Consider the following 19,316-nt stretch of genomic DNA (forward strand, 5'->3'; position numbering starts at 1 on the left):
AGGCTAATGTTTTTGAATAATTTAGTTTAATGATGAATTTTAGACTATTTGGAGTTTAGTTAGTATTTAAACAATGTGCTAGCTTTTTTTGGCTAATTTGTTATCTGCTGAGGTCTTTTTATGCTAATGTGGAGTTAAGCTAAATTTAAGCAACACAGTAAATATTTTGGCAAAATTGGCATGTATTAGGGATTTTTAAGCAATATTACTACACATTTTTTCTGAAATTTAGGTCAACTTCAGCGCTCTTTCATAGTTATTTAATGAAATTTCAAGTGTTTTAGCAAATTTAACATTTTGCAAATAGCTTTTGCATTTTCAGCAAATCCCTTCAGCAGTTAAAGTAAATTGCGTCACCATTTTCAGCAAAAAGCTTCAGTATCTTCATTAACTACTTTCAGCAAAAAGCATTCACACTCGCATTATCACAGTTTATATAACTTTTCTAGTCTTAATTAATTTGCCAAGAATAAAAGGCCTTTGAGATTACATGTTTGCTCTGATAATAAAATAAAATATCAGGATGAATACCAAAAATCAATGCTTTCATTGATCCTCTCCTTCTTTTTCTTCTTCTTCTTGCAGGGATTGAGCTGTGCACGCCAAAATGGCGATTTTCCATGACCATGATCGCCAGTTTTGTGGTCTTGGGCGGCCAACTTCTCATGCCCTTTGTGGTGTACCTCTGTCGAGACTGGCAGGTACTTCAAGCTGTCATCATCTGTCCCCTGCTGCTTATGCTGTCCTACATTTGGTAAGAAAAAGAGCTGTGCGGTGTTCCGCAAGTGACTCACAAACTGTCTTAGAAAAGTGCAATGAAGAAAAAAGCACATTTAACTTAAAAAAAAAAAAAAAAATCTTTCTTTCTCTTTTTTCTTTTCAGTTAGAATGTACAGTAAATACAATTTACATAAATAACAGGAGTGGGATGAAGTCCTATTTATCCCTACCCTATTCTTATTATTCCAAACAAATGACTAAATTAAGTGGGTTTAATCAAAATAAAAAATAATAATCCATAAGAGTAACAATAATACAAAGACTTTTTCAGATCATTATCCAAAAAATTAAAAATTTTAACCTCGACGAAGAAGAGAAGTGTATTTGTTTTACTGTGGGTACTTTAACCCTTTACCACCTGAGGCGTCACCGGTGACGCTTAAAAACAAAATCTTAAACATACTGTAACTTTATGTTACAGTAAATCAAATAAAATAAACACTGGAGTGTTAAAGGGTTAAAGGTTGTAATTTCTTGTACTTTTTCTTTCATTTATAACAAAAAGATTTTCTGAACCGGATGGCAACAAAACAAGTACATAAATCTTTAAATTTCAATAGTCAGAAATAGTTACGAGGTGTGCTCATCGTAGGGAGTCTAATGCATTATCTGTGATTTTTTTATTTATTTTTTTTCAAAATTATTAATTCCCTTTAGGTTTGAATCATAAAAATTACCCCAGCCTTACAGACAATATGAAAAATACGGTAAAACATTTTATTTTGTTGAAAATTGCAACATTTTACTTGTTTTTTTTTTTTTGTTTAAGCAATATGTTGCTTCCATTTTAAATTTTCATCAACAATAATCCCCCAAAATCTAAATTCATTAATGCTTTCTATATTAATTTAATATCTGAAAGAGATTTTTTGTGACTGAACAATATAAACTTTGCTGTGTTTAAATTGAGAGCTTGTTTGTTTTGAACCATTTTTTGAAGTAAAATAATTTCTTGTTCGATAGTAGAAACTAATGTACAAAAGTTTTGCCCAGAACAAAAAAAAATGGTGTCATCTACAGATTTTTGACATGTCACAAAGATCATTTATGTATAAATTTAAAAAATGTGGGTCCCAGTACGGAGCCTTGTGGAATACCACAATGTATTTTTGGGGATGTTTTGATAAATATCCTACATATTCCACATACTGCTGACACACACATATTCTGCTGGTGGTAAATGACAAAAATTAACCCAATTATTCAATATACTTGCATGTTTCAGCAACTAATACAGATTAAATATTTATTTGACAGGTAATTCTGTCATTTGGTTGGACTGTTGTCTATTCGTTAAAGCTCATGTATCTCCACCGTCGATTGTACCACTAAATTACCTTCTTTCTGCAGCAGTTCAATTAGCAGACGTGGAAGAAGTCCTTGGTTCCTTTTTTTAACTGTTAGTTAAGAAAATGTTATTTTTTTGGTTCCAGTTTCTAAATTAAAATCTTTAGTTCTGTCCATGAGATTTAAATGATCCCACTTATCTATCAACCCTGAATCATCACTTGTAGCTGCTGACCTTTTTCCCTTTTTTATTTTCTTAAACTAAATCTTATCTTTCCTTTTGGATTTTGCTGAGTCGTCGCTTTAATATTTGTTGAACTGAAACCAAGTCAGAAATAAAAAGTCACAAAAAAAACCACAGGAGGAAGAAAATGCTGCGCTTTAAACCTTACAAATGGTTTAAATTTCCTCTTTTTGTTCAGCTCTCATTTTTAAAACTGACACACAACTAAAACTTCAAAATGCAAGTAAGTTTTATCGTTTAAAAGGCCTCATATGTATTGTTTATAGGGGGGAACTAATAAGATAACATGAATAAGTTCCTTTTTTTTGTTACAAAACACGTCTGAATGAGGTAAACCTCAACCCACAACAGTTGACTCTGTTCACCGACAGACTTAGAGCTGCTTTGGTCTCTAACGGAATCACAAACTGTATCATCTATGATTTAATGAATCCTAAAAACACCAGGAAGTGTTTCTGCTGTTGGGGAATTTTAGAAATGAAATGCAGTTTAAGGGTTTTCAGGTACTTTTCACAAAGTCATCATCGTCCGTGTTTTTCAGGTGTGATGGATGCATGACTCTTTGGTTTCTTTTTTTAAGACTAAACTCTAAAAAAATTATGTTGGAAAAAGAGTTAGTCAGAAGCTAATTCTTATTTAAGCCTATCCCTGTATCTACTTTCACATCGAAGTCCAAAATATTCAATAAAATTATATTTAATTTCATTTATTCATCATATTAAACATGAGACATGCCCTTTTATGCTTTAAGTCAACACATGTACATAATAAAACGTACCATTAAAAAGCATCCTGATCCTTATTACATAAAAGCATACATTTAAACAATTTTACGTATTTTATAGTATTTAACTTCATAAAATGCAATGGGACGTTAAAAATGTCTATACGACTAAATGTCTTTATTATATATTTTCTCTTTTCCCACATTCAACATTTTTACAGTAAATAATCAGATATTTCACCATTTTTGTTCTCTTATCTTGTATTTTAAGAACAGATTCTCTTTCATTTTGAGGGTAAATTGTTTTATATCCATTATTTATGGATGTTTAATCTTTTTTTGTTTCAATTACTTAAAAAACTTTTTAGTACCAAACAAAAAATATATTTTTAAGTGATTAGTTTTGTGTCAGTAGTTTGATTGTTTTTAATTTAGAGAAAAACTCTGTAATTATAGAAACTCTTCTCTTTTTCGGTTTAAGTTGAAACATCTTCAACACATTTATGGTTTTTCAAATGGAAACAAGCATCTTGATCAGAACCGGATTACAAAATCTTTTTAAAACTGTAAAATGAAATAACTAAGTAGGGGGGAGATTATAGAAGTTTGCTTCTTCTCTTTTCCAGCAATCAATCAAACTTTATTAATAAATAATTAACAACTATATTGTTTTTTTTATTCTCTAATCAATGCATTTCTGTGATGAGCTTAAAAAAATCTTTTTTTTGTCCTGTATCGTCCACAAACTATGCTTGAAATAAACAAAATCAATCAATTAATCTTTAGAAAAAGTCAAATTACTCACATTTGGAAAAACAAATCTTTAAATAAGCAAAGTTTTACCAAGAATTCAGATTTTTGAGAAAAAAATTCCAGTCACTAAGACACATTTTCTTAAATTGAGGTTATTTCACTATTAAACGTCTTTCTTAATATTAATATTTTATTTGCAAAACAGATGATAAGATTCATTCTTGAAGCAAGAATAAAATTATTTTTCAGTCTTCTGCATGGCAACAGTCTTGGCGAATGTGGACGGTCACTGCTGTCTGCAGCAAAAAAAAAAACAGATACCCTGTAATTTTGACTGAAAATGCCTCATTTGATGTGAAAGCTGTCATGGAGCAGATCCAGAACTCCTCACAATCTTTTGTTGAACACTCCTGGGGTAATGCAAACAGCAGGTAATGGACGATATCGGATGAAAACAGACACAGCAGTAACACTATCTGAGCCAGCAGCATGTAGTTTGTGTGCAGCACTTCACTTCCCCTCATCTCTCCCCAGGACGCCATCTATTATTCCGTCCTATAACCTCCCAAATGCCGTTTTCCTCTCTGCGTTTTTCAGAATTTACTGTATCCCGGCTAACCCGACTGAGTCTGATTCAATCAGCTGGGCTCCAGGTTCTTTTCATCCTCATTCATTTCTCTTGTCACATTAACGAAGACATCCCCCCATCTTTTTTTTTTTTTTCCAGGATCTTCCCTGAGTCACTGCGCTGGCTGCTCGCCACTCAGCAGTACCACCGCTCCAAACGAATCATAGAGGACATCGTGCAGAAAAACAGCTCGGACATGAAGCTCGATAGCGGAAACATTTTCACAGGTAAAAAAAAAAACTCAAGAATTTCATTAACATATCATTAAAAATTGATTTGTAACCTTTAGAGGGAGTAGATTATTCAATTCTCTGACTGGGTTTTCCCCAAATCGCTCAGACGAATAAAAGCCAAGTCGATTTTCCGTCTTGTTGCCATGGTAACGGGACTTAGACAGAGATCGCACTCGGTGTGGGACATTACATCACAACACTCACAAGTGCCTGTTAACTTGATTGTGGCCTGGGTGAGCTGCTGAGAGCAGATCGGAAACACCGACTGCAGGTGAACCGTCCAAACTCGGGAGAACGACCAGAACCCCCGCAGGCTCCGCCCATCCCGCTTTTACAACCTGGGATTTGTTCCTGAGGGTACCAACTGGCAAAAGTTAAAAGAGGAAGCGCCCATTCAGGCACAGACTATTTATTGATCTATTTTAAAGGTGGTCTTTTAATTAGGATTGAGATGTTTTTAGCCAAAAGCACATAGTTTCTGCAGAGACGAGGAGCTGGTGGCAGACAAGATGGCGGCTGAAAATCATTAGCCAGAAGTGGAAATTCCACAAGATTTCAGAGTTGAAGCCACTTTTATTAAAACTTTTTAATGTCAATAAACAGTTTAGTGTTAGGAATTAGCTTAAAATGTTTCAAAAGAGGGTAAATAATGTATTAATTTAAAAAAAAAGGATGTAAATAAAAATGTTCAGATTTGTAAAACTGTTAAGACTTTTACATCGGAGCTTGAGTCTCAAGCTGGCGGCTCGCAGGTCATTTACAGCCCCAAAAATACCATTTTGGGGCTTAATCTGAGAGTTCAATGTCGACTAAGTAAAATCTTCTGCATGTCTACGCTTGTTTACAGATAGTTTTGTATTTGCTTTGTGATGTTTCAGCTCAAAACTTTTCATTTGCTATTGTTGGATCTGGTCGTCAGAAAAGTCCTTAGCAACAGTTGCTAGCGTCGTTAGCTCCTGTCGTTTCACAGAAGATATTGCTTAGTAGTACAGAGACATAAGCCAATGTTCAATAAACTTGTTAAGTAGACATAGAGAGTGGATGCAAAAACATATTTTTGGCCCAAATGGAACCCCATACAGCCAGACTCTGTCTTCAGTGGCCTCCGAAGAACTCTGCATTCCGCGATCAACGTGAATCGGCTTATTCTGTCGTGGAGAACAGCGGTTTTGCCTTTGTATATAACACTTTATACTAGTAATGTGTTGCTTATCAGTACAAAGCTGATTTTTTTCTGCAGATCAACTAATTCATGTTGATCATTCAAGGCACATGTGTCAAATTCAAGGCCCGGGGGCCGGATCCGGCCCTCTAGATCATTTAATTTAAATGTCATTAATGGCCCGATGCTATCTTGTGCTCGTTTCTTACTTGTATAATGTTGACAAACTATAGTATAACTATAGTTTAGCTAATATTTCAGCTACATGCTAGCTGTTTATGCTAATTTAGGCTTTTTTGAAGTTTCGCTTTTTTCAGCTCCATGCTAGCTTTTCTAATCTAACTTTACCTTTTTAGCATTTGAGGCTAATTGGGCATTTAGCTAATATTTTAGCTGGCTATCAGCTTCCGCGTTTTTAGCTATCAATTTCAGCATCTTCAGCTATCAGCACTATCATCCTTGGCGTCCAAATTCAGCTTACAGCATTCACACTGCATTATCGAAGGTAGAGCTGTATATCTAGTTCATAATTATGTAAAAGTTCCGGTTTTAAAGTTTTAAAATGTACTTTAGAGTGTTCAATACATGTTTATCCTGTTCGGCCCGTGATCTAAGGTGTGTTTTGGATCTTGGCCCCCTGTGCGATTGACTTTGACACCCCTGATGTAATGAGTTACGGTAGCTTATATCAAAGAGTGTTGCAGGTTAGTAGGTTTTGACCGACACTTCAGGTGTTAAAGTTTCAAATGCAAAAAAAAAAAAAACTAACTATAACGTGCAGCGTTCTGGACTTCCTTCCGGTGAATGATTTTCGACACATTCTCATCCTGAAGTCGTCACATATCGACGTTTGGTTGAGGACTCCTCCACGTCCCTTTTTGACATTTTGGTGTCCCCAACTTGTCGTTTCTTTGACGTACTGGCTGTTAATAAAACAAGAGTCCGCAACTCTCAGGACGTGGACTGGCCATCGGGACGCCTAACCCGGTACAGGTTCGCGTCTGGTACTGTATCCGTATTGCACTCCGTGTCCTGGTACTGGATTGGTTCCAGTTCGCGGCTCGGAGGTGAAGGACGCATGATTTAATGGGAACAGCCAGCACGTCAAAAAAACGACGAGTTGGGGAAATCCGAAATGCCACAAAGTGACGCGGAGGGGTCCTAAACCAAACGTCAGTACGACTTAGGAGTGAGAATGTGTTGGGACTTTCAGGCGCCATCTTGTCTGCAGAGCGGCCGTAGTTTATTCGAAATGTTGCCTCTGAACTGAAGGCGGCACCATTGGTGCTGAGCAACCCCGCCTCCCTTTCCTCTCCCCGTTGCTGAGAGCTCTTTAGCAGGGAGCATGTCCCCTGCCCAGCGTATTTTTTCTGTCTTTTTCTAAGATTTTTTTCGTTTACTCTTAATTCACAATGATTTGAATAAAGAAATACTCAGAAATGTAATTCTGAACTTCATTCTCTTCCCTTAATGCCACAAGAACACAACTGTCATTTTCATCAGAGTAAGTCACTTCAACATGTTCTTGTAGCATTTTTCTCATGATGGAGGACATATAAAAAATCATTTAAGATTAAAAACTGTGTTTCTGACTATTTCTTTATTCAAATCATACTGGCCCTGATATTGCTCGTCGTTTTTTTTGCCCCTCTAGTGTTAGCTTGGGGGTTGTAAGAAACTGGAAGCTAGTGGGAGAGAGTGTAAACAAAGGAATGATGGGATATCCGCGCCAAAAGCCCCGCCCACAAATCAGAGGCGAATTACTGCTGCTGCTCTGTGGATAATATATATCTTAAAAAATGACAAATTTTCAAGCAAAATCATAGTTAAGACCATTGGGAATAAGTTTAAAATAGGATTGGATTTAACACCAAATACATTTTTTATTTTTCCTGTTTCTATCATAAAAAAAACAGTTTAAAAATGTTTCTCCTACTGTCTCAGCTTTTTTTATGTTGTGTGCGAGTCCAGCTGGAAAGAAGTGAGTGACTTTCAAAGATCTAAGGGAGATTTCTTTCCGTTCAGTGACACACGAGTGTCGGATGCCGACATGTCTGTGGGTCTGCATGAAGATGCAGTACTTAAAAAAAAAAAAAAAAGAAGCATGTTTTCCGTAGCAACCTGCATTCCGAATCCAAAACATCCAGCGTTTGCCTCACACACCTTACCTGCGGGGGACAGGTGTGTTTCTGACGTAGGTTTATGTGTTTACAAGGCAGCAGTCGTACTGACTGAAACTTTTACTACACCATACTTCCAATGTTTTTCAGCTCCGTCAGATTTTCTCTCTTTTTACTTTTTCATTTAGAATCTTCTATCATCTAGATTCAAGTTTTTTTCTCATCGTTTTTACAAATTTTGACCCAAAACACATTTATTGTGACATTAATTCCTATTAATTTTAACCCCAGCTAGTCCATAGAAATAACTCTACCAAACCCTCATTATGTAAAAAAATAATGTTTATTAACACAATGCAAATACAGGATTTTTTTTAAAAAGGGAGTGTCTTACGGCTGGGATTTTACAAATTGCAACAGCAGCTGATTTAGTTTGACTTTAGAGTTTCCAGAGGGAGGAGGCGGGCTGACGTGAAGCAACCAGACGCCGCGCTCGGCTGGCCGTATGAATCTTAGCGAACATGTTGAGGAGGGTCTTTACTACAAAGCAGGATTAGTGGCTTAGCGAGGTCTTTTTGAGTCTAACTCTGGATTTTCAGTAAAGAGCTGGTTCGGTTTTTAGCTCCGTGTGTCGTCATGGCGGATCGTGCAGAGACGCCCACCTCGGATTAGGTTCTAAAGATATCGGTGCCTGTAAACAAGCAGCTTCTGAACCGAGCAGGAAAATCATTATATTATAATAAGATTATTAAAAATTCTGAGAGAAAAACATCAGTCTGTAGATGGTGGATCTCAGAAGTAACATAAAATGATTAAAAATATATCTTTACCTTAATTAAGAGTCTAAAAAAATGTGTTTTATTAAGATAAATAATGTTAAATATATATATATATATATTTAAAGGATAATTCAGCATCTTGAATTTATAAGCAGTTCTAAAATAAATCTTATGAATAATAATTCTTTCAGATTTTCTAATGTTTTTTGTCTGCAACTGATTTTATTTTGAAAATTCCTGTTAATCAATTTTTTTTAAAGCTGCTCTTAATTTTTTTATTGCATCCAAACATAAATCTTAACTCTGAAGTAGAAAGAAACAAAATAATCCTCTTTTTGAATTAATATTCAACATTTATGACAGTAAATATGATTTTGAACCACCTTAAACCTTAATTTATTGCACTTAATCCCAAATAATTAAGAATAAGCGATACATATAAATCTCTTCCTAAACAGTAATAATGTCTGTCTAGAATGTAACCCTGTTATGTGGAACTGATCTCATTTACCTCATATTTGAGCTGATTACTAGAAAGAAATGCCAAAAATGTCAAATATTCTTGCTTCAGGTAACATTAGCTCATAATTTAGATATGAAACTTCCTGTTTGTGCTGAAAAAGAACTAATTTACAGTCGTAGATAATAGAAATAAACATTCCTTGAAGGGAAAATCTGTAAGAATTTCTGTTTTTGTTTTCAGAGCTACAGCAGGATATGCAAAAGAAACCCAAGAAGACGTGCATCGTGAAGATGGTCGGGACCAGAAACCTGTGGAAGAACATTGTTGTTCTGTGCGTCAACTCGTAAGTGTCCATCCTCTCAATTACCGTAGAGAAAGCAGCCGCTAAATGGGAGTGATGATCTGAAAATAACCTGGAGGAATGGAATATTGAATGTGCTCGTACATTCTCATAAACGTGAAGTCACAGCTGCCATTTTCTCGCCGTTATTATTCTCCAGGATGATCGATACGGCATTGATCATTAGTCCTCACTTTCATGTTGATGCTCTTCTCTGCTTTCATCTCAGATGGGATTTCCTCTCTTGTCATCCCTCCGTCTGAGCTGGGCTCTGCAGCTCGGCAGATGCACTCGTGTCCCCTCCTCCCTCAGTCAACATACATATTTCATGAGTTCTGTCTTTGGGAAACATTAGACTATCACGCAGCAGGATGTGAATGTTTGCTTGTGTTTTTTTTCTCTCCGTCTGTTTACCTTTGAGCCATTTCAGGCTGCGAGGTGATGACAAGCCGCAGGAAATTAAATTGCCTTTTGCCTCCCCAGTCTTTACTCTACCTTTTATATATATTTTATTTACTATTTTTTACTCTGTTTCATGCTCTAGATGTCAAACTCAATCGCACAAGGGGCCAATATCCAAAACACTCCTTAGGTTGGGTGGCCGAACAGAAGAAACATTTCTTGAACACACTAAAACTGATGAATTTGTCCACTGAAGATGCTACTGTTGATAGCTGAAGATGCTGAAGTTGATAGCTAAAAAAACTGAAGCTAATTGCTGAAAAAGCTGAAGCTGATAGCTGAAAATGGTGAAACTAATAGCTGAAAACGCTGAAGTTAATAGCTGAAAATGCTGAAGCTGATAGTCGGAAATGCTGAAGTTAATAGCTGAAACTGCTGGAGCTGAGAGCTGAAAACCCTAAAGTTAATAGCCAAAAACGCTGAAGCTAATAGCTCAAAATACTGAAGCTAATAGCCAAAAACGCTAAAGTTAATAGTCAAAAATGCTGAAGATAATTGCTGAAAATGTTGAAGCTAATAGCAGAAAATGCTGAAGTTAATAGCTGAAAACGCTGAAGCTGATAGGCTGAGAATGCTGAAGCTAATAGCCAAAAAAGCTGAAGTTACAAGCTGAAATCGCTGAAGTTGATAGCTCAAAACGCTGAAGCTAATAGCCGAAAATGCTGAAATTAATAGCTGAATAAGCTGAAGCTGAAAGTCGAAAATGCTGAAGTTAATAGCTGAAAATGCTGGAGCTGAGAGCTGAAAATTGTGTAGCTAATAGCCAAAAATGCTGAAGTTAATAGTCGAAAATGCTGAAGTTAAGTGCTGAAAATGTTGAAGCTAATAGCAGAAAATGCTGAAGTTAATAGCTGAAAACGTTGAAGCTGATAGCTGAAAATGCTGAGGCTAATAGCCGAAAACGCTCAAGTTACTAGCTGAAAAATCTGAAGCTGATAGCCGAAAACGCTGAAGCTAATAGCCGAAACTACTGAAGTTAATAGCTGAAGGCGCTGAAGCCAGCTAAAATATTAGCTAATTTCCAAATTAGCCCAAAAAACTAAAACAAAACAAAAATTCAGGTTAGCCAAATCAGCTAGCATGTAGCTGAAATATTAGCTAAACTCCAAAACACCCTAAAAAATCTTGGTAAATGCCAAAATAGAATGCCAATTTTTAAAACTTTAGAACAGTAACTTTTTTACATAAATATGAACAATGAAAAGGCAGGACAAATATTCCTCAATAAATTAACTTAAACCTTAAATAACTTACAATATTTTACTCTCAATAAAAATATATTTTGTCAAACTGATGCAAGTTAGAAATAAGTGCAAGATAACATCGTTCCTAATAACAATTAGATATAATTGCCAGAAGGGCCAGATCCGGCCCCTGGGCCTTGACTTTGAAGCATGCTCTAGACATTCCCTTCTTTGTCTGTGGAGCTGTGTTTGCTAACTCTTCCTTTCTTTGTTTAGGCTAACCGGTTACGGGATCCACCACTGCTTCGCTCGCAGCTTGATGGATCAGGAAGTCCAGGAACCCATGCTCCAAAACTTCTATGCAGACTACTACACCACGGCGGGCATTGCGGTGGCGTCGTGCATTGCCTTGTGCCCGGCTGTGGGCCTGATGGGCCGGCGCGGAGGCCTTCTTATGTTCATGATAATCACTGCTCTGGCATCGCTGCTGCAGCTGGGGCTGCTTAACTGTGAGTGTCAAAAGCTCCTCCTGGTCAGTTCCACACCCTCTGGTGTCGATGATGTGGTCGCACTGTGGCTGGAAGTCCTTACAGAACCTCTTCAAAGTAATTAAGTTAATGCTCGAAACACATTTAAGACTTGGAACTTCTCCAGATTTAACCCTGAAAAGTTATGAGGGAGTAGATGTATGGATTCCTAAATGCATCTCAGAAATGTATTTATAAAAAAAATTGATATTGGAAAACTATTACTATCAGGTAATTAAATATAAAACGAGGTCATTAGCACAAAACCCATGAAGAACAGTGAAAAAAGGAGCACCGTTTATTAAATAACGGCTGCTACTGGCTGCCTAACAAAAACTACCTAATGAAAACAAACAAACAAAGCCCACAAATTAAGACTACCAAGGTCCAACCCCAAACTAAAATAACAAAACCCAGCAGTGTAAGACTACCAAGGGTAAAAGAGATGAATCAAACCCGCACCACACCAACTAAAACCCAACCAGCTCCTCAGCCTGCTGCTCTTAAGGCACATTGGCCACACCCACCAGGTGAGCAGAAGGATGAAGAAAGGTCCAATAGTAGCAGCAGGACGTAACAAAGCTGAACTAGATGACCTGGCTCTGCCTCGACCCACAATAAGTGACTGAACTGCTTCAGCTCTTAACGTTCTAAAGAAAAAAACACACACCAAAAGGTCAAAACAAACCATTTAGCTTTGATCTATAAATTCTATATACACTTTATACTTCTGAGTTAACTCTTGATAAAATTTAAAACATTTCAGCCAATAAAAATGAAGGAAATGTTCTCTTTCTGGCCGGTTTTTGCTCAAGAGCTGCATATTGTTATATAAAATGTACCTAGTAAAACTTTGCAAACAGTTGTGATTAATCACGATTTTGGATTGCGATTAATCCCGATTTTGGATTGTGATTAATCACAATTTTGGATTGCGATTAATCACGATTTCAGATTGCGATTAATCGTGATAATCACGATTAATCACGATTTTAATCGCGATTATCAAGATTTGATTGCAAGTAATCACGATGTGTGTTGTAATTAATAGTGATTATTCACAATCCAAAGATGTGATTAATCTGATCAATTTTTTGAATCGATTGACATTATTAATTATAAATAAATGTTCTAAATTTAAAGTTTTATGTGTGATTTCATATTGTGATTATTATAAGTGGTCGCCAAGTACTGTAACCAAAACAAAAACTGTGATCATGATGATTTTTTTTTCCAGGTTTGCGATTGATTAGTTAATTTTTTTAAATGAATTTCCGGCCCTAGTTTTTGAGTATTATATATAAAAAAAAAAAAACATGACAGAAGAATAAAAACATTTTGAAACAATTTAGTCCTTAAAACCTTTATTTTGAAAGAGCCAACTGTATCTTTTAAAGAGAACCAGCTCGATTTTGCTGTTACGCTGTTTCATCTGAACCAATACCAGACAAGCTCATAATAGAGATCAAATTGGACAGAAGTTTCAGCTTCCGGTTTTTTGTTTTTTAGTTTTGGAAGCAAGAATCTGTAAAGTTGCAGATTTATTTTTAACGCAGTCACTCCCCAATGGAAACTTTGTAAATATTTAGCAAATATAATCATCAAAAAATAGTCTAAGGCTGATTTGGGAACTCCTATTTCAGAATAGTGTCCAGACGAGAAGAGCAGATGTGTTCACGGGCGTCAAATGTGAAACTAAAAAAGCTGTTTTTGCTTCTCTCTTCCCCTCGTAAAACGCTCTGGTTTGAAGCTTTTAGCTGCTCAGAGTTGACTAACCCGACACCATTACACAGATTTAGTCAATGTGTGCCAGAAGTCCAGCGGATGATCACAACAGAACATCGCGGTTTATTCAGTTACAAGCCTCAATATTTAACCCGAGTCATAAATTCAGATTTTATGCCTTCTTTGAAGCTGTTTGACCCAGAGAAGTAAATATTTTTCTTGTTGTTGCATTGATTGTTTTTTTTTCTTTCTCACTGATGCATATTTATCTCTCTGCAGTGTTGGGGAAGTACAGCACGCACCTGAACATTGGTAGGTAGAGTTTTTCAGGAATCACATTTATCACTTCCTCACAGTTTATCAGCTATTTTGCTTCGTATTCTAAAAGCAAATTATTTGTTGTTATTTGTGTTATTAATGTGAAAGGTTTGTTTTGTGGCTGCATTTTCTTTCTGATCTTATAGAAAATAAAGTGCCCATATTTTATTTATTCAATTCAAGCCACACAAATGGTCATAATGAAGTCCTTAGATCGAATTATGGTGGTGTTCATTTATTTATCTCTCTAGCGTTAAACAGGGTTGCGTTTCCTCTGTTTTTTTTGTTGTTTTTTCCTCGCGTTCAGACTCTGCTCCTCCGATCTCGGTGCCTCCGCCCCCATTTTTTATTTATAAGGCTCAATATTCAAAAGGTAATAGCTTTTGCACGTCTATTTCTGGGCAGGTCTTTGAAACTAAACATTGCTGGGAAGAGAGGGTCTTAGTTTTTGGTGCTGCAACTTTACTAGATGCAGCTAGAGAGTGATTTGTTTGTCGAGCAAGGCAAGATGAAGAGAAAAATAGGAACCAGCTGGATTTGACTATGCAAATAAATGAGAGCTTTCCACTGCAGGCGAGCTGCAGCCACAATGACCTGATGCAACAACACAGCATTTCTTTTTTTTTTAAACTTCTTTTTTTCGTTTTTATGAGAACATGAAAGAGCAGAAGGCATTGTTATCGAGGTCCGAGTTTGACAGCAGAAAGGCCACAAAATGTTAAATGGAATAGAATCATTTATTCTTTTTGATGAAATAAAGGGACTGATGCAGTGAAAGATTTAGACTTTTTTTGTGGCTCTGCTGGAGAAGTATCCAGTCGTTGGTTGACATCAAGTGGTGATCACCCTGAAAATATCCAAACTGGATTTTTAGACCTGAAAAGCACCGACCCACCAAAAAAAATCTATAAATGAATAGCGTGTGGTTCACCAGGATTTAAATCAATCAAAATTGTATAAACTGCAGCAATGTTTAACAGTGAAATTAGAGTCAGCTGTCATGATTCAGAATAAATCCATGCAACAAAGACCCAGCAAGGCCAAGTGTTCCCCGTATGGTTTAAAAGTGGGCTGAAGATGTGGCCCCACCTGTGTTGGCCTAAGTGGGCACTCGGTTGGTTTGCTACGCTATCCGGCTGTACGGGGGACAGCAGAGCTCCCTAGCGCGCTACGGCAGAGCTCCCTAGCTCATTACAGAGGAGCTTGCTAGCTTGGTAAAGACTAGCTCATTAGCTAACTACAGAGCAGCTAGATAGCTCAATACAGAGCCGCTTGCTAGAATGCTACAGCAGAGCTTGCTAGCATGTTACAGCAAAGCTTGCTAGCATGCTACAGAGGAGCTTGCTAGCATGCTACAGAGGAGCTTGCTAGCTTGATACAGCGGAGCTTGCTAGCTTGGTAAAGAGGAGCTTGCTAGCGCAGTTAAGAGGAGCTTGCTATCTCACTACAGATTAGCTCAATAGCTCGGTACAGTGCAGCTTGCTAGCTCGATACAGCGGAGCTCGCTACCAAGAAGCTCACTACCTCAATACAGATGACCTTGTGAGCATGCTACAGCCGAGCTTGCACGAGAGATCACTAGCTCGATACAAGGAGCTCACTACAGAGGGGCTTGCTAGCTCGCTACACTGTCCACCGGGAGGCTGGCTAGCATAGCGAGCCTACCCACTGAGTGCCCACTAAAGCCATTGTGGACAATCACAGGGGGGGGCACCACAGTTTCTGTGGACAAACCTATTTCAGGCCCACATTTTGTGTCCACGTTTAAACTATACAGGGCCCGCTTGGCTTTGCTGGCTGGGAAAAGTGGATAAAGTTTAGGTTCTGGAAAGGTCAAGACAAGTTTCAAAATAGTTGGTTTGTTAAAATAAACGAGGTCAATGCTTGTTTTTTTGGGGGGATTAAAGTGAGTAAATGTTAAATTAATTTATTTCATACTTCCATATGTGGGATACTCAATAACTTGATTCTCAGTTTGTTATTCTGCTAATTAATTTTACAATAGCTTGACATCCAGTTATGTAACTGCAACATTTTTTATTTTTCCATCTATTCTTTCACATTTTGACTTTAATGAAATCTCCAGATTTACTAGTGATGCATGTTTTGATTTTACAAGCAGAATTATTTTATTATATCATAACATAAGTTCATAAAAGAACTATATTTGTCTCACAAATGGATTGTTTTTGATTGAATCTGCCTTTTCTCCAGCTGAAAACTCCGACACCCTGAATAAAAACTTCTCCATCGCCTTCTCCATCATCGGCATGTTCTCCTCCCACGCAGTCAGCAACCTGAGCATTTTCTTCTGCGCCGAGATCACGCCCACCGTCATCAGGTGAGCTCTGTGCAAAGACTTGGACTGTACCATCAGCGCCTGGGGGGTTCTCATATAAAATGATGTTAAATATATCAGATATGAAGATGAAAATCTGCTTCTTTTAATGGGAGAATTTATTTTAATGTGTTGATTAGATTTGCTTTTCTTAGATGGATTATCAGCTCCCAACATTATCAGCATCTGAGTTATCCCACAACAAATGTACCGCTTTAAGATTACATGACACTTCTTCTCTAGATATCCCCTGCCTGGAATTAAAAAAAGAAAAAAGAGAGATGCTATGCTGAAACTTTTACAAGGGCGACATCTGGTGGTGGATTTGTGCAAAAGCAACAGATTTAGTGAAATGTTTTTGTGGTGTTATAGCGCTCTCTGCTGCTGTGATCAAATGTCACACTTACATTTGAAAAAAATGCAAATGAAAAACACAGCAGTACAGTAGTGATGAGGCTGTTCCTCTGTCCTCCTGCAGGGGGGGTGGTGTGGGCCTGGTCCTGGCCAGCGCCGGCTTCGGCATGCTCACCGCCCCCATCATGGAGCTGCACAATCAGAAGGGCTACTTCCTTCACCACATCATCTTCGCCTGCTGCACCCTCATCTGCATCATCTGCATCCTCCTGCTGCCCGAGCCGCGCTCCAAGCCCCTCCCCGAGACCCTGCCGGACGGCGAGAGCTACACCCGGGAGCCCCTCCTCCAGTCGCTGAGGCACCGGGAGAACAGCCACCTGCTGCCCCAGTCGCAGAGCGGCAAAGACTACAGTCGAGTGTGCGACACCCCGCTCCACGAGGTGGGCACGGCCGTGGTGTCGACCATGGAGTCCACCGCCTCGTCCGCCATCGAGCTGACCGCTCAGATGCACGGCGGCGTGGCCGTCACCATGGTAACCGAGGTGCAAGCCAGCAAATCTGAGCCGAAAGACCCCAACGGTCACTCCGTATCTTCTTCATCGCCGACCTCTGCGGCGGAGCTGGAGAAGGACGCTGTCATCTGTGCCAGCAAAGAGCGCCTGCTGTCTTCCAGTCCGGCACACAAAGCGCCGTGCGCCACAGACCCGCTTTTGTCCGACGAAGAACCGTTTGCAATCGTCTTGAATTCTATTGAGCCAAAGGTAGAATACATCCCACGGAATCTGAAGTCTCCAACAGCTAAAGATGACTCAGCTCCTGCAGCTTCAACGGATCCTCATGTTGCCCCGGAAACGGTATCACCAGTCGATGATGCCCCCCCTCCACTAAAGCCCCCCAGTGATTTGAACATTCCCCTTCAGTCAGAAGCTCCTGCTGGAGACTCTCAGTTAGATCTTTCTTCTCCCCGTCCTCCATCTCCTCAAAGTTTGTCCCCTGTTCCTTCTCCCCGTGTGGACTCGGGTCACGACGAGCCCTCAGCGGACTCGGCCCCTCCCCCAAAAACGCAAACTATGTCTCCTTCCATTCTCCCCGTCACAGACATTGTTCACCCTCCAGATCCAACCTCACTGACTCCCACAGACTGCCAGCCCGACCCGGTACCGCAATCGGTCGCGGGTCCGGACTCCTCATGGCCGGCCCCGCCCTCTCTCGTAGAGTGCACGGTGTCCTCCCCCATAGATTCCGGCGTCCCCTTGGCCAAAGACGGGGGAGGTGCCGCGACAGAAAGCGACTCCGCCGACGACACGATACCTTTGTGAGCCGGGTGCCGCGGCGCCGAATTTAAGCTTTAAGTGTTGATACCACAGCGGCGGGGGAGGGGCGGTGGACGGTCCCGACTCACAGATTTGCAGCCCCACCCCCCGCTCCCCTCTATGTGCATTTAGCCAACTGCAGGAGCGAAGGCGTCGCCACGCGCTGGCTCGTGAGCGGAGCCGCTGCGCGCCAGGGACGTCACGGGAAATCACCAGCGCAGAAAATACTTGGATGTAAACAAACGTACGGAAGCCGAGAAACGACCTGGCCTACTTTTTTATCGTTATCTTTCTCGTTATTTTTTATCCTTAGTTCTTAAACATAGTTCTTTTCTTGTAATAAATAGTTATTATCTTGTTTTCTCAAGAAAACAAACAAGATATTATCTCGTATTATCGAGTTATAACCAGATATTATCTTGTTTTTTCTAGAAAATAAAGTTAAATTTCTTGTTATAACGAGCTATAATCTTGTTCTAATGAGAAGACGAAGTTTGTTTTCTCGTTACGACTAGTTATGATCTTGTTTTCTCAAGAAAACAAAGTTCATTTTCTCGTTGTAACGAGATATTTTCTTGTTTTCTCGAGAAAACAAATCAGATATTATCTCGTATTATCGAGTTATAACGAGATATTATCTTGTTTTTTTCTAGAAAATGAAGTTAAATTTCTTGTTCTAACGAGCTATAATCTCGTTAAAATGAGAAAGCGAAGTTTGTTTTCTGGTTACGACTAGTTATTTTCTTGTTTTCTCAAGAAAACAAAGTTCGTTTTCTCATTGTAACGAGATATTTTCTTTTATTTTGAGAAAGCAAACTTTGTTGTCTCTTAATGAGTTATCTTGTTTCTCAAAAAATAAACTTCATTTTCTCATGAAAATGGGATATTATCTCGTTATAACACCAGGAAGTTCATTTTTTTCTTTAAATTGAGTCATTATCTTGTTTTCTTGAGAAAACAAAGTTCGTTTTCTTGTTATAACGAGCTATTTTCTCGTTTTTTTAAGAAAACTTGTTTTTTTGTTATGAGTAAACAAACGTAGTTTTCCCGTTTTAACGAGCTATTTTCTCGTTATAACGAGTTTTTTTCCTTTTTTCAAGAAAACTTCTCGTTATAATGAAAAGCGCAGTTCGGTTTCCCGTTATGAGTTGTCATCTCGTTTTCTCACTTTTTTTTTTCTCGTTATAACGAAATATCTCGTTTTAACGAGAAAAAGATTTTCAAAAAAGTAGGGCAGGCCGCTATTATCTTGTTTTCTCGAGTTTGTTTTCTTGAGAAAACGATCTTGATTTTTCTCGTTTTAACGAGATAGCGATTAAAAAAAATGTGAGGCGGGCTGTTTTCGGCTTCCATACAAAGGTGGGAAATCCGTGTCATTTTTGAAGATGGCGCCCATCGTTACAGAGTCGAGCTCTGTCATCAGCTCTAGTAAAGACATGCAAAGATGTTAAAAACAAAACAAGAAAGTGGTACTTTTGCTTGGATTCCTCTTACACATTTGTATAAAGATCTCGCCTTACTTGTACAAAGAAAGAAAAGCTGAATGTTACAAAAATATTTTTCTGGATCCAAATTGGAGTCC

General features: G+C 38.4%; 1 protein-coding gene across 1 annotated transcript in view; it reads left to right on the forward strand.

Annotated features, from left to right (window-relative positions):
* LOC112147631 (solute carrier family 22 member 23) overlaps nucleotides 1-19,177 on the forward strand; it is a 50,910-nt gene extending 31,733 nt beyond the window's left edge. Inside the window, exons 4-10 of the mRNA XM_024274156.2 lie at nucleotides 586-754; nucleotides 4,516-4,643; nucleotides 9,414-9,516; nucleotides 11,436-11,668; nucleotides 13,691-13,723; nucleotides 15,944-16,070; nucleotides 16,546-19,177. Coding sequence (XP_024129924.1) covers nucleotides 586-754; nucleotides 4,516-4,643; nucleotides 9,414-9,516; nucleotides 11,436-11,668; nucleotides 13,691-13,723; nucleotides 15,944-16,070; nucleotides 16,546-17,740 — 1,988 coding nt within the window. The 3' untranslated portion in view covers nucleotides 17,741-19,177. The remainder of the gene's footprint in view (nucleotides 1-585; nucleotides 755-4,515; nucleotides 4,644-9,413; nucleotides 9,517-11,435; nucleotides 11,669-13,690; nucleotides 13,724-15,943; nucleotides 16,071-16,545) is intronic.
* The last annotated feature ends 139 nt before the right edge of the window (nucleotides 19,178-19,316 follow it).

Source organism: Oryzias melastigma, linkage group LG17 (genome assembly GCF_002922805.2).
Source record: "Oryzias melastigma strain HK-1 linkage group LG17, ASM292280v2, whole genome shotgun sequence".
In the NCBI taxonomy this organism is placed as follows: Eukaryota; Metazoa; Chordata; class Actinopteri; order Beloniformes; family Adrianichthyidae; genus Oryzias; species Oryzias melastigma.